Source organism: Podarcis erhardii, assembly GCF_964252035.2.
Source record: "Podarcis erhardii genome assembly, chromosome: 5".
NCBI classification, from domain to species: Eukaryota; Metazoa; Chordata; class Lepidosauria; order Squamata; family Lacertidae; genus Podarcis; species Podarcis erhardii.
In genome coordinates, this window is record NC_138509.1 from 87104870 (window position 1) to 87121777 (window position 16908).

The 16908-nt window shown below is 48.7% G+C and overlaps 1 protein-coding gene across 1 annotated transcript in view; it reads right to left on the reverse strand.

The window, feature by feature from the left end:
- Positions 1–15436, reverse strand: part of TNFSF10 (TNF superfamily member 10) — a 29547-nt gene extending 14111 nt beyond the window's left edge. Inside the window, exon 1 of the mRNA XM_081862755.1 lies at positions 15057–15436. Within this exon, the coding sequence (XP_081718881.1) occupies positions 15057–15401 (345 nt within the window). The 5' untranslated portion in view covers positions 15402–15436. The remainder of the gene's footprint in view (positions 1–15056) is intronic.
- Between the last annotated feature and the right edge of the window lie 1472 nt (positions 15437–16908).

The window sequence follows — 16908 nt, forward strand, 5'->3', positions numbered from 1 at the left end:
ACTAGGGCACCGGCTTTGAGTCATGGAGCACTTTTCAGGAGAGAAATCAGTCATGCTTTTGTCGCCCTTATACCAAAGGCACATATTTATTTTTCTTCCCAATGACTTCGTGGAGCACAGTTTGGGAACCGCTGGACTAGGGGAAAAGATGTAAAAATGATCTGTGCAAAAGTTCAGCACTGAAAGGAAGATTCTCAAATCTGCAAAATCCCCGTTGCTCTTGGCAGACCTCAGGTGGTGTGAAGAACTGGAGTGAAACCCAGATTCAAATCACCACAGGCGCACACCACTGTGAAGAAACAAAGAGGGGGCCCTGTAACTGGATCAGGCTGAAGATCCACCTGATTAGGCGTACTCTTGTGACTAACTGAATGCCCCTGGGAATCCCAAATGAAATAAAAGTATGTTTGCAAAACACTGGAAATTCTGGAACTCAAAGAAAACCAAAAGCAGACACATTAAAAATAAATACAATGAACATTTTATTAATCGGAGCAGAGAAAGGAGGGGAGAACTACCAGACAATACAAAAGAAAAGCCTTCCACCCACCCTGAAAACGGTATTAAGCAGTACTATGGACTTTAATATTGGACCTTTGGAAGACTGGATGATGGAGGGCTTATCCAGCACTGGAAGAAAGTTGAGGTCTTCCTGGCGGCAACTCGCTCTTCATTCCACCTGCCGTTGCGTCTTTCATTCGGTGGCCACCATCTAAAACAAGGTAAAACAAGATAAAACAAGGTAGAACATTTAGCAATCCCTTCTTCCAGTCGCATCTGCTCCCTCCCGCCCTATTCATCAAACGCAAGACCAAACTTACCCCCAGAAGTTAACCTACCCAAGCAATCAATGTAGGAGGTGTGCCAGCCGCTGGAGGTGGGTTCTTCTTCCTTTGGCATGATTCGGAACCTCTTGAGGACCTGTCAGTTCACAGGGAGAAGAGAAACGTAGCCTTCTTCAGGTTATAACTGCTTCAGTTATAACTGCTTCAGGTTATGACTGCTGCCGCTTTGCCGTGCGTGTGGGGAGGGCTTCCCCCTGCTAGCCCATTCTCCATCTTGGGCTTGGGGACGGGCCCCAGACTCCACCTCAGCATAAAAGACTCCAAGGAGGCCCGGGACACTGCTGCTGCCGCTTTGCCGGTGAGTCTTGGGGAGGACCGCTCCCCCTGCAAGCCCATTCTCCACCTTGGGCCTGGGGGCGGGCCCCAGACTCCATCTCAGCATATAAGGCTTCAAGGAGGCCTTGGAACACCACTGCTGCCGCTTTGCCGTGCGTGTGGGGAGGGCTTCCCCCTGCTAGCCCATTCTCCATCTTGGGCTTGGGGACGGGCCCCAGACTCCACCTCAGCATAAAAGACTCCAAGGAGGCCCGGGACACTGCTGCTGCCGCTTTGCCGGTGAGTCTTGGGGAGGACCGCTCCCCCTGCAAGCCCATTCTCCACCTTGGGCCTGGGGGCGGGCCCCAGACTCCATCTCAGCATATAAGGCTTCAAGGAGGCCTCAGAACACCACTGCTGCCGCTTCGCCGTGCGTGTGGGGAGGGCTTCCCCCTGCTAGCCCATTCTCCATCTTGGGCCTGGGGGCGGGCCCCAGACTCCACCTCAGCATATAAGGCTTCAAGGAGGCCTTGGAACACCACTGCTGCCGCTTCGCCGTGCGTGTGGGGAGGGCTTCCCCCTGCAGGCCCACTCTCCATCAGGCCTTGGGGCGGGGCCTACGCTCATCACTGCCGCACCTTTGGGGACATTGGTGCTGCGGCAGCGGTTGTTTGAAGTGTTTTTATATGTTTTAAACTGTGTGGGTTTTTTGTTTTGTTTTGCTTTGTTGTACCACCATAAGCGGTGATTTTTATCCATGTATTTTTATTTTGTTTTGGTCTATTTTGTGTTGGGGTGGGGTGGTTGTGGAGTGGGGTGGGGATTGGCTTTATTTTCGTATAATTGTTTTTGTTTGTTTGCTTTTATATTCTGTAAATGGAGGTGAGCCTGAGGCTTGGGATTCCTACTGTGGAGGGGCAAGGGAGGTACGGCGGTGGGGGCAGATGTCATAGGCGAAGGGGATCGAGATACGGATATGCTCGTACCCCTTCCAATCTGCGCCCCATCCCGAGAGACGAGGGTAGGGTGAGCAAGGATTACTCACCTCCGTCACTGGTGTTGTGCAATGCCAGGTCTATAGGCAACAAAACCGCCACCCTGCGAGATTTCTTCACCTCGCAGGGGGTTGACCTGGCATGTGTGACTGAGACCTGGGTGCGCGAAGGGGATACTGTTACCTTACGAGAGATGGCGCCCCCGGGTTTCTCCGTCCTCCACCAGTCGCGGACTGTGGGCCGGGGGGGAGGGGTGGCGTTATTAATCCAGGAAGATTGTCCTTTCAGGGCTCTACCATCGCCATCGATCCCCGGCATTGAATGTGTTGGCCTAGTGTGGGGCTCCGAGGTGAGCTTGGCTGTCTGGCTGGTGTACCGGCCACCCAGCGCACCAGCAGCCACCCTGTCAGGCCTGCTGGAGGCGGTGGCCGGCTGGGCCTTGGAGTTCCCTAACCTATTGGTATTGGGGGACTTCAACATCCATGCTGATGCCACTCCCTCCTCGCAGGCTCTGGACCTGGTGTCTTCCATGGCGACACTAGGGCTCTCCCAGTTTGTTTCGGGCCCCACACATCAAGCAGGCCACACGCTGGATCTGATCTTTGGCATCGGTATAGATGTGATCATGTTTCCTTCGATGAAGGTGCCATGGTCTGATCACTATGCCCTGAAAGCCAGGATTGACGTTCCACCCCCACCCTGCTTGGGTGGCGAGCCAATTTGGGCTCGCCCGCAAAGGCTGATGGACCCTGATAGATTCCGTCAAGCCTTGCGGGACCTTTCTCCCCCTGGCGACTCATTGACTGAGCTTGTTGAGGCCTGGAATACCCAGCTCCTGGCAGCCATCAATGAGATCGCACCTAAGCGCCCTCTGCGACCCCGCAGAAACCGGGCTCCCTGGTTTACCGAGGAGCTCCGGAAAATGAAGCGGGACCTCAGACGGCTAGAGCGAGTATGGCGGGGTGCCCGTGACGGAGCCTCAAGAACATCTTATAGGGTTTTTATGAAAACCTATGAGATGGCAGTGAAGGCCGCTAAGAAGTCTTACTTCTCGGCCTCCATTGCATCCGCTAGCTCTCGCCCGGCGCAATTATTTAGTATAATTCGGTCTTTAACGTCCCTCGAAGGACAGCCAAATTTAAATAACAATTTGACACACAGCTGTGAGGCATTTGCGAGCTTTTTTGCGGAGAAGGTCTTGTTGCTCCGCCATGACCTCCCTGCCAATTTGGATACAATAAAGGAACTGGAGGCCCCTCGACTGCCCTCGGGTTCAGTATTGGACCACTTTGACCGGATATCCCCAGCCGATGTGGACAGACTCCTCCGAGCTGGAAAGCCCACCACATGTCCTCTCGACCCGTGCCCGTCCTGGCTGATTAGAGCGTGTCCAGACGAGGTGCGGGCCCCCCTGGGGGATATCATCAATCTGTCCCTTGGCACCGGGACTTTCCCAGGGGAACTGAAGGAGGCAGTGGTGCGCCCGCTCTTAAAGAAAACATCATTAGATCCCTTAGATCTCTCCAATTACCGCCCGGTTTCGAATCTTCCATTCCTGGGTAAGGTGATTGAGAGAGCGGTTGCTGAACAGCTTGGTAGGTTTCTGGATGAAACATCGGCTCTGGATCCATTCCAGTCCGGCTTCCGCGCTGGTCATGGGACTGAGACGGCTCTGGTCGCCCTAACAGATGATCTCCGCAGGCAGCTGGATCGAGGCGGGTCGGGGCTGCTGATTCTTCTAGACCTGTCAGCAGCCTTCGACATGGTCGATCACGAACTCCTGGACCACCGCCTTGCCGACGTGGGGATCCAGGGCACAGTCCTTCAATGGCTGCGCTCGTTTCTCTCCGGTCGGGGACAGAGGGTGGCGCTTGGGGGGGAATTGTCATCCCGCCACTCCTTGGTGTGTGGTGTGCCCCAGGGTGCAATACTCTCCCCAATGCTTTTTAACATCTTTATGCGCCCCCTCGCCCAGCTTGTCCGGAGTTTTGGGCTGGGCTGCCATCAGTATGCTGATGACACCCAACTCTATCTGTTGATGGACGGCCACCCGGACTCTGCCCCAGACACACTGATCAGATGCTTGGAGGCTGTGGCTGGATGGTTACGTGGGAGCCGGTTGAAGTTAAATCCTTCGAAGACAGAGGTCCTCTGGCTGGGACGGGACGACGGGGCTGAGGGGGCAACTCCCATCTCTTGCGGGGGTGCAATTAGTGCCAGCACCGTCCGTTAAGAGTTTGGGTGTAATCTTCGATACCTCCCTCTCCATGGAGGCGCAGATTGCAGCTATAACAAAGGCGGCATTCTTTCATCTCCGCCAAGCTAAGCAGTTGGCTCCTTACCTCTCACGCCCTGACCTAGCCACTGTGATCCACGCGACGGTCACCTCCAGACTGGATTATTGTAACTCGCTCTACGTGGGGCTGCCCTTGAGACTGACCCAGAAACTCCAGCGGGTGCAAAATGCTGCAGCGAGACTCCTTACGGGGTCTTCGCTTAGAGATCACATTCATCCGGTGCTATACCAGCTGCACTGGCTCCCGGTGGAGTACAGGATCAGGTTTAAGGTGCTGGTTTTAACCTTCAAAGCCCTATACGGCCTAGGGCCCTCGTACCTACGGGACCGCCTCTCCTGGTATGCCCCACAGAGGAACTTACGATCTTCAAATAAAAACATCTTGAAGGTCCCAAGCCACAGAGAGGTTAGGCTGGCCTCAACTAGAGCCAGGGCTTTTTCGGCTGCGGCTCCAACCTGGTGGAACGCTCTCTCACAAGAGACAAGGGCCCTGCAGGACTTGACATCTTTCCGCAGGGCCTGCAAGACAGAGCTGTTCCACCTGGCCTTTGGTCAGGGCGCAGCCTGACTCCCTCCTCTGGCAATCTTTACAAAACTTTAGTTTATGGTTGCCATCAATTTTGATTTTAATTCATTTTAATCCATTTTTATACTGTTTTATAATGCTGTACTGTTTTAGTGTTGTTAGCCGCCCTGAGCCCGGCTTCGGCTGGGGAGGGCGGGATATAAAGAAAATTTATTATTATTATTATTATTATTATAAACCAGGAGTGGGGAGCCTGTGGCCTTCTATACGTTGTTGTTGTACTACAACTCCCATCAGCTGTGGTAAGACAGGAGTTGCAGTCCACTAACACTGGGAATACCACAGGTTCCCCCGTCCCTGCTATAAATACTGCCATCACACCACATCATGGCTCTTTTATTTGCCATTGGTGGGCTCCCACCAATACATACTGTCACAGCCACCCAGGTGGGTCCCAGCTCACGAGAGACCTTACTCCGTTGTAGTTTACTTACAGGAAAAGTTTATTGAAGATAATTGCTTCTTTCACAGTTCAGCATTGTGGCTGTACGTCTGTCACGTTAGACCGCCGAAGTCCCCCTCTGACTCCTCCCCTCCTCCACACCAACTTAATAGCCTGGCTCTAGACCACCTCTTCCTCTCCTTTCTTTTCCGCAGGGTCTTTCTGCCCCCCTGGGTTCTCTCTTTCCGGGATTCGCCTGAGGCTGAATCCTCTGCCGCCTCCTGCCCCCTCCTTCTGGCTTTGGGGCCGGGCTCCTCCTCTGAGCTTTCCCCACTTCCGCGCGCCTCTATGTTTGAACTTGGCGCGCGTACGTTGCTTTTGACCTTTCCTTCGTCCTCTATACTGCCCCCTGTTCCACTCTCTACCCTTTCCGGCTGAACACCTTGCTCCAACCCCCTCTCTCTGTTTTCTCCTGTTCCTCCTCCCTCCGAGAGGCTGACAACTCCACCCCCTTTACTCCGTTCCGGCTGAGACCCCTCTGACAGCGTCTGTGCTTCACTGGGCTTTCTCCCCTCCTTCCCTGACTTTTCACAGCTTCTCTCTTCTCCTGCTTTTCGCCTGATCATGCTAGCTCCCTTTTGGGAATCCTCTGACTCACTGCTTAGGCTCATAGATTCCCTTCGAATTCCGTCATCTTCTTCCTCGTCTCTCTCTCCCTCCTCCCACTCGCTTTCCGTCTCCTCTGCCATCTCCTCACTTCTCCCAGAAACCCTGACACATACGTACCCAATTCATGCATTCAGTGGATGCCGCCACCTTCTGCTTTCCTTTTTCAAAGAATTAGACCTTTTTTGGCATTCCTTTCCAGCGAAACTCTGCAACAGTTTGCATCTCTCTTTCTCTGTGTGTCTCAATCTCAGGATCATGGGTATGAGTCCCACCCTGGACGAAAGATTCCTGCCTTGAAAAGGGGGTTGGACCAAATGGTCTTTGTGGTCCCTTCCAACTCTACAATTCTATAGAGAATTCTGCACAAGTTTTGGAGGCGTACAGGAAGAGCTCTGTGCAAGCTATGAAGCACAGCTCAGGTCTTCGGAGGTACCTTAAAAACCACAGGGTGCCAAAGAAACAAACAAAAAACCCCACTGTCAACTAGTTGAAGCTCTATCCAAGCTTAGCAAACTTCTTTCTCTGACATGGAACTAAGCCAGAAATAGCAGCCAAGCCCATTTCCCTTCTAACCTAGTTTGTTATGACTTGGCTTCACCTCAGGGCAGACTGGGTGGGGGAATTTTCAGCGTCATTTTCTGCCGGTGGCTAGTTTCTCACAAACTATGAGGCAGAAAGTTGCACAAATGTCGGGCAAGGAAGAATACAGGGATGTGAAAAATCAGCACAGGCCAACTCGCCCCTCTTGACCCATCAAATCCATTTTACCCCTGGGGCATCTCTGCATTCCTCAGCTTAAGGTAAAAGCCAGAGGAACCTGGAGGGGGAGAAGGAGGCAAAGCAGAGAAAACAGGACATCTCCAATGAGAACAGCATGCTTCGCATTCTTCCTTTGGTCCAGGTAATAAAGATATCTCCGCATTCCAAATCCTCCAAGCCATCAGCTACAAAAACTTGCATGGGTCATTTGCTTCTACGGCTTCCAAATCCGAAGACTGGTATCAAATACGACGAGATTGTGATTTCGTTCAAGGAATGTGATCTACTCTCACACACAATAAAGTCAATTGTGGCGGGGTTCCCCTTTTCCATTTTCTTGCAGCATCCAAAAAATAAAGTGCTCATTTGTTTTCTCTGCAACCCTTTTGGGAGCGAGACTTGAAATCTCAAAATCCACATTCGGGGGAAATGCCTCTACAGCCAGCCAAAATGTTCCAAAAGCAGCGTGCAGAGTTTTCGTGTTCTCCAGAAGGACCCAACTTGGGTTACTCATCCACGATTTTCCTCTTGGAGATGGGACCCAAAAGAAGAACCAATCCATTCAGCAGATTCACACAGCTGCATTTTCACCCTTCTGCACAGCAAACAAGTTGTGGAAAGCATGTTCATATGTTAGACCAGTTTTTCCTTTCCATGTAATGCCATCACTGAGAGCCCTGCAAGGAGGAAGCTGCTACTGGTGGTCAGGAGCGATTTTCTTTGTTCTCTTAGAACCCCCCAACTTCAGAAGATGTGGCCCCAGAGATGATGTGGCACTTGATCAACAACAGAAAGCAGCCAAATTCAATGAGTTGCAGGAAGGCAGGGGGAAGTGTTTCAATAGACTAGGCTGAACAGTAGTCTACTTTGATTGGCCTCCACTGTGAGATCTTCCATAATCAACCGTGAAGCCTAGCGCCAGTCTTATAGAAACTCGGATATATATATAAGCTAATCGGTGAAATTCGTTGTTAATTTCATTTCTCTGCCGCTTTATATTTTAAAGGGAAAAAACTCAAAGCGGCTTACAACACATTAAAACATCGAATAAAACAACCCAGAGACAATAAATTTCCATGGATCAGCCGGCTGGCCGGTGCACAGCATCTTTTGTGAAGATGTCAGTCGCCAAACCTGGCGCCATGACACCTTCACTTGGTCGCAAAATGCGCCTGGGGAATTTTGAACACTGCTCTCTGTGTGTGGCCCTCAGGACTCTTCCAGACCCCTCTTCTCCCCAGTGCTGCTCCACAGCCTCCTTTTGCATAGCTAGAATGTGCCCTGGAACTCTGGAGATGCCTCTTTGCTTGCCTAGATGGAGAAAGAGGTTTGTGGGTGTGTAGAAACCTCTGAACTCCTCTGTAGCTGCAGTGTGACCAGCCAAGTCAGAGAAACTTCCATTATTTCACCCGCTTCCCCTTTGCCCAGCCACCACTTGAGAAGTGGCCAATGACATCATGCAGTCTTCAGATTGAAGAAAAAGTTTCCCCGTTCTCCTGCCTAGCAATTCTCTTTCCCCCGAAACTCCCGCAACACAATGTTGAAAGTCCAACATTCTGTGGCTATGCCGTGTCTCAGAATTTTTGCTTTCAGAGCGGTTTTCAGCCCACAAGGATGACTCTTGCAATTAGCCAGAACGCTCTGCATGGGAGAGTTTCATTCTCAACAACAACCAGGGCTTTATTTAAGGTTAATGTTGTGCGGGTGGCCGAGTCGGCAGATTCAGATGACTCCAGGAAAAAGCATCTAGCCAGGAAAACCACAACAGATCTTCTGCCTGAATGGTTTTGAACTTCTTTCTTAACAAACTATCAAAACAAAAATTCCCATGGTCTAGATTAAGTTATTCATGACCAATGCAATAACCCCCCGCCAAAAAAAATTGAAAACTTGATAGAAAAGGAAAACAAGCAAGAGGAAGGAAGAGGGAACAGAGGGAATGAGGTCAGGGGAAGCAGAAATACCAAGTTAAAGTCAAATGCAGCTTGGTCTATAGCTAACAGTTTCATTTCTTCTATTCAAGGCTATCTGCTCCTTAGCTATCAATTCCTCTTATTCATCACTTAGTTCACCCAAGGTGTTTGCTCCAAAAGCAGAAGAGGGCGGGAATTTTGTGAAACGACAATTCCCCCCCTTTCCATAAATACAGGGAATTTAAAACTAACAAAGAAAAAGCAGGTTGTGCACTAGTGCAGACTAAGATTAGTTTTATGCTCACTTAGTTTGCGAGTAATATCCACTGAATTTCGTGGGATTTATTTCAGAATAATCATGCCTAGGGCTTGGGTTGCATTAGAACTTGTTGCCTCGTCGGCAGAACACATTCTAAATTCCAAGATCCGGATTTTGAACAAAATTGGAATTGGGAGATAAAACTGGACACAGGGTTATGGGGCGCTGGCAAGAGAACAAGAGGTGTGTTGACCAGCCAAGCTGCATCTGAAAATGATAAATGCATGAGTCTTCAGGAACCAATCCTGGACTTCCTCCTCCCACTACTTGCACAATCCAGCACAATGGGTTTGTTTTCTTGTGAAACAGCAAGATTACAGGATTGCACCATAAACTGCAGGAAAATTTACAGAGAAGCAGGCAAGAGTTTACAGCGAGAAAACACCTGGGCATTGCAGTTTCCAGAACAATTATGTAGTCAGGTTTACCTTCTGCTAAAAGCAGACAATGCTAGCAACATGTCTAGGTAAATAGGTGCAGAAGGAAGTCACTTTGAAAAATTAATGGGCAGTGACCTAGAAAAGGGACAACAGTACAAGACTTTTGGACAAATTGTGTGTGTTGCACTCAAGCACAAGGAATTCGCTCTATACTGTTAGTATTGCTTCTCCAAGCACAAAGCAAATTCCACCACTTCCTCCCTTACCCCACCCCTTAGTACAGCTGTGGAGAATCTCCAGATGGTGTCAAACTACAACTCCCATTATCCTTGGTTATACTTGCTGGGGCTGATGGGAACTGTAGTTCGGGAACATCTGGAAAGCCAAAGGTTCCAGATGTTGGGAGTACAACTCCTATCAGTCTTGTGCAGGCTGCATTTTGATTTCTTGTGCAGGTTTCATTTTTGGAATAATAAATTTTCAGAGTAGTTTTTACAGTTATATAAAAAAATTACTGATTTGGTTATACTATACTACTCAAAGACAACCTTGAAGCAATGAGTGTGTGACTTCAGTTTGACAAATCTGTCCTCTTTGCTAAAATGAGCTAAAGGAGGAGTCTGGGTGATTTCTTCTTAGGTGCATACTTTTTTTTTTTTCTTCTTTTTTTTTACTCTGAGCTGTTTGCTCTTATGCACTTTCCTGGAGTAGGAGTCTTCCCCACCTTTCCCAAAGGATGTCAAACAGACAAGACTTAAAAACAAACAAAAAACAACTCTCTCTAGGCTAATAACTCTATTGTTTGGAAGACTTCCTGGTTGCTATAAATGCATTCTCCCCTCCTTTGCAGCATTAAGTGACAGCTGCCCAAACAATACAATGGGAAAATCCAGGATTGTATTTGTGATTGCATAGCCATGTGTCCCCACCCCTCAAGAAAGAAAGTAGGACGAAAGACTTTTTCCCAATTCAGATCTTATTACATGTGAAAAAGTAACTTTAAAAAAGTCAGTAATTTAAAAAAAAAGTTTTGTGGTTTTGTTTTGTTTTGAATCCTTCTTCCAGTGAAAATAGAAAGTTTCTGCTGCTATTTTGCACACATTGCAGGATGGAGTGGGGTTCAGGCTCAAGAGTTTATACTGTTTTTAACACCCCTGCAGTGTAGTCCAATGTATGTTAAAAGTGAACATGAGCCTGAGAGAGCTTACACAGCAGTCCTGCACCGGAGCCCAGTATTTTTGAGCCTATACAGTCATACCTCCGGTTGCGAACGCTGTGGGTTGTGTGTTTTCAGGTTGCGGACCGCGCCAAACACGGAAGTACCGGAATGGGTTACTTCCGGGTTTTGGTCTCACGCATGCGCATAAACACAAGATGATATCACACGCATGCGCAGAAACGCCAAATCACATCACGCGCATGTGCAGCGCTGCGGGTTGCGAACGTGCCTCCCGCACGGATCACGTTCACAACCCGAGGTATGACTGTATTGCAAAGCAGGGGTTCAAAGACAGGTGTATGGCAACCACCCTTCAGTGCAGTCCATTGTTATGTCCAGTTTTCTGTTGTTTTTGTTGTTGCTTGCTTACTTAAGGAAAACGCAGGTGACACTGCAAAGTTGCACTTTCTTTCCCACCTTTGGGAGTCCCCCTATTCTCCCACCAACCAAGCAGAAAAGCAGCTGGAAATGTAAATTTGGACCATGGAAATAATCCCTTCTGCAGAGCCTCAGAGATGCAATAATTTGCACCCTTTTCCCACAAGGCTGTATTTCCCTACAAAGACACACATTCAGAAAACCCATTAGTAATCCAAGCCACATGGTTATTATACAAAGCCTAATAATGCTACTCTGCAAGTTTATGACCCTATTGCCTCTTTCTGCCAGGGGTTTGTTTGCACCACCACCAAATACATCCCAGTTTGCATCTGAAGCCCAGTGTAACAGGATTGTGGCTGGAGATTCCCTTCCCAGCTCAAATTGGTTGCATGCCAAGAGGATAGTCCTCTGACTTGCATGCAGTTCTGCTCCCCCCAGCAAAGCAAGGACAGGAACAATCCAAGTCACCTTGTTGAGCAGTGTGTGTCAATCTAACTTTCTTAAGTCTATGGCAGAAAGAGATGTTTGTCCTCTCGAGAAAGACGAGCACGGGGCAATTCTGAGACCTACAATTTCGCTGGCCATGATCATCTTCGTTCAGAGGAAGGAAAGCGTGGGAAATGCAGCCCCAGTATATAAAAAGTGCAAGCACAGTAAAGATAAATTAAGCAATAAGGCACACCCCTCCTCTGCAAGCCCTCCAGGAATAGCTCGTGAGTTGCCCATGTGACCAAAACACTTGTGTGTCCAAACAAGAAATTGTAATGAAGTTCTGCACCAACGCTAGTCACAGAGAAAGCATTTATCACATTGTTAACTTGGGACTTCATCCTAGTCGCATAGGGCTGACAGACCCTGCTTTGTCTCACTTGTCTTCACAACAAGCCTGTCAGGTAGGCCAGGTTGAAATACCCAAAGGCTTCCACCCTCCCTAGACAGCAGGGTAATTGATCAGGGCTGATGCGAGTTGTAGTTTATCAGATGCTGAAGGAAAACAGGCTTCTCCCCGCCCCACAATCATCTCTGCAAGAAGTCTACCCAGCTACTCATTCAGTAAAGATGTATCTGAATGACTCTTCCTAAGGAGAAGGGCACTTTGGTTCACGTTAAGTGGAGAGAACAGAAAAATGAAGTGGTTGTGTGAATGTCCCCCTCTTTGGGGTCACAAGAGGTTGCTCTACCTTCTTCTGTACCAATATGAAAACTCTTGTGTATGAAGAGCACAGGTGTGGAAATCAAAGTTCTTCTTTGTCTCCTGCACCATGACAATGCAGGTAATCCAGACATTTATTTATTCATTATTAAATAACCCTTCTGGACTGTACACAACTGCACACAACAATAGTACTCTTAAGTTTCTGTGAGTATTACCAGAATCCACCTTTGGTCAGGAGTGCTGATGGCTGGGCTGGATTTGCATGAACAGACAAGAGGTTCTTTCACTGTATCTCCATGATGGAAAGATAACTTGGTGGCATGTTGCTACAACTGGAACATGAGCTTGTAATACTCGGGCGTATTAAAAATGAGAGATGCTTGGCAATTTTATTTCTTTTTATTACAACCACTAAAAGAGATTTTTATTGCATTGTTTTTAATGTAACAAAAATGACACACACACAAAATCTTCTCCAGTTCAGAATGTAAGAAACCGTGCAGCCTTATTTTTCGAATGTGCTATCAATCTGGGAAAATCCTCGGTTATTTCTTGCCTAATGTTTGCTGTTATTTGTGTTTGTCTGTTTGTTGGAAAATTACTTTCGAAGACAAAACAAAGCAAAATACCACTGTTGTCCCGCACCCAGATCGAAAACCCTCTTTTTGTTATGGGTGTTTTTGTTTCCTTAAGGAAAGGGGAGGAGGCAAACTTCTTTGCACGGATCTTGCCACCAAAGTTGGTTGTAGGTACTGTTACAACCTGGGCTGTTTGATAAGGAATGCACAAAGCAGGCTGCCATCCCATGGAATATCTCAGAAAAAAACGCTCATCAAAACAACAGAGCCAAATGCAGAGGTTATCCTGCAAACAGAACCCTGTATCTCCTTTGGAAAGATAAACCGAGATACGGAAAGGTATTAAGCAATCAAATACTTCTCTTTTCCAAGAAGCCTTTTGTTTATGCCAGCTCAAAAATTTTATGACCATTTTTTTCTTTCTTTTTTTTTTTAACAGAAGGAAGCAAAACAAAAACAGGGGGACTTGTTGGTCACAGCCTGGAACGCCAGTTAAGTTAAGCCACTATTTGAAAACAAAAGCACTCTAGGTTTGGGAAAGAGCTTCGAAGGGGGCGGGGACAAACCCTTTCTGTTTTAAGAGAGGATTGTGGAGCCATTTAAGTCTCTTATACAATCAAACCATTTCCTCCTTGCAGTGTTTGAAAGCACATTTTCAACAGCAGGAAGAACCTGGGGAGGTAAGGAACATTTGTGCTGGTAGCTGAAGCCGTACCCCTGCGGTACAGCAAGCATAACCAATGGTGAGGGATGATGGGGGCTGGAGTTACAAAACATCTGGTTCGCCATTGATGGTTTAAGGTAAAAGAGCTCCTCTTTTATCCTTTTCACTTGGCCATCTGGGGGTCATCCATTCTGGCAAGAACAAAGACTCCAGCTGTCGGACCCCCTTCCCCAAAAGTGAGCAATGGTTTGTTTGTTTTCCCCTTTGCCATTTTGTCAGGGGAGTTTTCACAACAGGCAGAATCGAACTGCAATTTTTTTCCCTGCAGCTCCAAAGTGGCCGAAGGCCAGGATTATGGGAGGGAACTGCGTGTCCGGAATGCGCACAACCCACACCATGAAAAGAACAACAAACTACTGACACAGAATGATAGCATGATGGGGGTGCAGCGTTATTGATTATGCAGAAGACCTTCTGCCAGGAGTGGGGAAGGTTTGAGCTATCCATAATTTGCAGGACTACAATTTCCATCATCCTTTGACCATGGGCCAGTATAGAGGAGGATTGCTGGGGGTTGGAGTCAAACAACATTTGGAAGGCCGCAGGATCCCCACCCACCCCCGCTCCAGATGTTGCCCAAATCCCTGGCCATTGGCCAAGCTGGGTGGAGCTGGAAGGAGTCGGAGCTGGAGCGACACACATACTTTTTAATTTGGAGGGGGAAGAGTTTTTGTAATGTACCTCGCATTCAAATCCTTTGCCCCGTTTCCTCGGAAGCAAGTCCCGGTGCGACCAATGCAACTTGCTCGCGAGGAACTTGCTCGCAGAGCACTGGGATCCCGATCCTGCTGGAAGCATTGTAGCCTCAATGCAGGATTTACTTGAGAGTTAAGTTGCATCGGGTTGCAGAAGTGCAATTTCCGTTTCCTCGGAAAAGAGCGCGCGTGCTCAGGGCTGCAAAACGAGCACTCCGCCCCATGCACTTTTACTTGCAAGTAAGCCCCGCCAAAATCAGTGGCACTTACTTTAAGGCAAATAGGTTTAACCCCTGCCAAACTTTTCTTTTCAAGTAAATGGAACCCGTTGAATGCTAAACTTCCCCCGGTTTCTTTGTCCGGCAAAGAAAACAAACGGTTAAATCAGTTTGAAGAAGTCAAAACAAACGTGCAATTGAAGCATTTTCCCGTTTTTATTATCCTCTCCCTTCCTAGGAGTTTTCCTTCAAAGTAAGCCTAGTGAGGATCGCTGGGTTCCCTCGAATTAACCACGCCTCTCCGCCTAATGGCAGAACTTTCCTTTTGCTTTACGAACAAAGAACTAAGGGAGGGGAAGAAAGGCAGGCAAGTTGGGGCGCGGGAGCGATCCGGCCCTTAATCCAGAGAAACAAGCGCAACGTGTTGCAACTCGCGTGGGAGCATAAAGGCAACGCTGCAAAATGGAGAAGGGGAAAACCATGCATTTATTTTTTAAAGCATGCACTCCCTGGGAGCTATGCCCCAGTGAACTCAACGGGATTTACTCCCGAGGAGACCTCTGCAATCTATCTAAATATACACATAGGCATGCACTGCGAGGAAGCTGCAAGGATCCGCCCGCATGCGGCGGAGGAAAAAAAAAAAAACCCCAACACGGATCCCCACGCGCGAATTTTCCACTGACCTGTTGCAGCTCGTTTGAGAAATAAAGGAAGGTAATAGCCACGCATATGGATTGCAGGAGCAGCGAGAAGATGAGCACCAGGCCGCAGGTCTGGCCGGTGCTGGGGCCGCTGGAAGCCAGCATGATGCGCGCTGGAGACAAAGGGGAGCGCGCAGCGCCCCGAGCATCCGCTTGCGTGTCTCTCTCGGTGGGGCGGGCTGGGGGCAGAGGCAGACAGGACGGCGGCTGTGCTGAACAGCCTCTCCTCCTCCTCTCTTTAAATGAAGGTGGAGCCACTTCCCCCAGTTGAAACTCTTTTATGTCTCCTCCTACTCCTCCTGCTGTCCCTGCCTCCTCCCTGGCCATAGGAGCTTTTAAGGGCTTTTGAAAGAAACGAGAGAGGAGGAAGGAACAGAAAGCTACAGGCAGCAAGGCTCTTTTGTATTTTGCAAATCTTTGCAACCCCTTTGCAAAAGCAGTTGGGGATGCTTTCGGCGTACAAAGGGTGCCCCGTCAGCGTGGGGCTGAGTTCAAGGGCGCAAAGCCAGAGACAAGTATAAACAGGAGGGGTCCAAACAGAGATGGGACGTATGTAGCACCTCGGGGTGTCTAGCCAGTGTGGAACATGGTCAGAGACAGGGAGTTCCCATGGCAAGAGGGGCTACCCCATGAGATCTCCTGGCAGCGACCAGTGTAGTGTAGGTGTAGTGGTTAGAGCATTGGACTAGGTAAAGGTAAAGCGACCCCTGACCATTAGGTCCAGTCGCAGCCGACTCTGGGGTTGCGGCGCTCATCTCGCTTTATTGGCCGAGGGAGCCGGCGTACAGCTTCCGGGTCACATGGCCAGCATGACTAAGCCGCTTCTGGCGGACCAGAGCAGCACATGGAAACGCTGTGTACCTTCCCGCCAGAGCGGTACCTATTTATCTACTTGCACTTTGACGTGCTTTCGAACTGCTAGGTTGGCAGGAGCAGGGACTGAGCAACAGGAGCTCACCCCGTCACGGGGATTTGAACCGCTGACCTTCTGATCGGCAAATCCTAGGCTCTGTGGTTTAGCCCACAGTGCCACCCGCTGAGCATTGGACTAGGACCCTTCAAATCCCCACTCAGTCATGTAGTTCACTGTGCCTCTCAGAGTCTAACCTACCTTGCAGGGTTGTCCTGATTGTAAAATTAGAAGGCAGTGGGTGGGGAAACCATGTTATGTCACTTCCTTGGGCCTCAGACAGGTGGGGGTATAAATGCAATTGTGAATAAATAAGCCATTGTCAAAATCTGCTTGCTTGCTGCTTCCAAATTATTTCCTCCACTCCTGCTGTCTGCAGCAATGGGCTGCACACAACTGTGGGATAACCAGTATCACAATATCAGCAACACGCTTAAGTCTAATCAATGCATGAAGGGTTAATACCATAGAGTAAGCTGTCCTGCCAGGTTAGCTACGCTGCTTCCCTTCCCTTGGAAGGAAAGTGGTAATCAAGTCTACCCGAGAAACTCATTGTTTGGGGAAGTTTGAATTGGTTACTCCAGCTCAACCGCATGGCTATCACCAGCCACTCTTGAGTTCCTATATAAATAATCTAGGAATTTTCACCACTTTGTAACTAAGTTTTACTGTCTGTGCAACTTTTCTCACTCATGTATGGGAAAGCACATGAATCTGACCTTTGGAGAGTTTGTAAGTAAATATTTTAAACTTACTAAAGGGGGGGGGGAGAGGGAAATTCTGGAACACACTTGGAAGGGCATATTTTTAAAGTCTAACCGTCTAGATTTCCAGAGTTTACTTTGCTGCATATTTTGTGACTTTAAAACTCTTCGGGGGTTATCTCACCAAAGAGTACTTGCCCCAATTTTGAATCTTGGCATC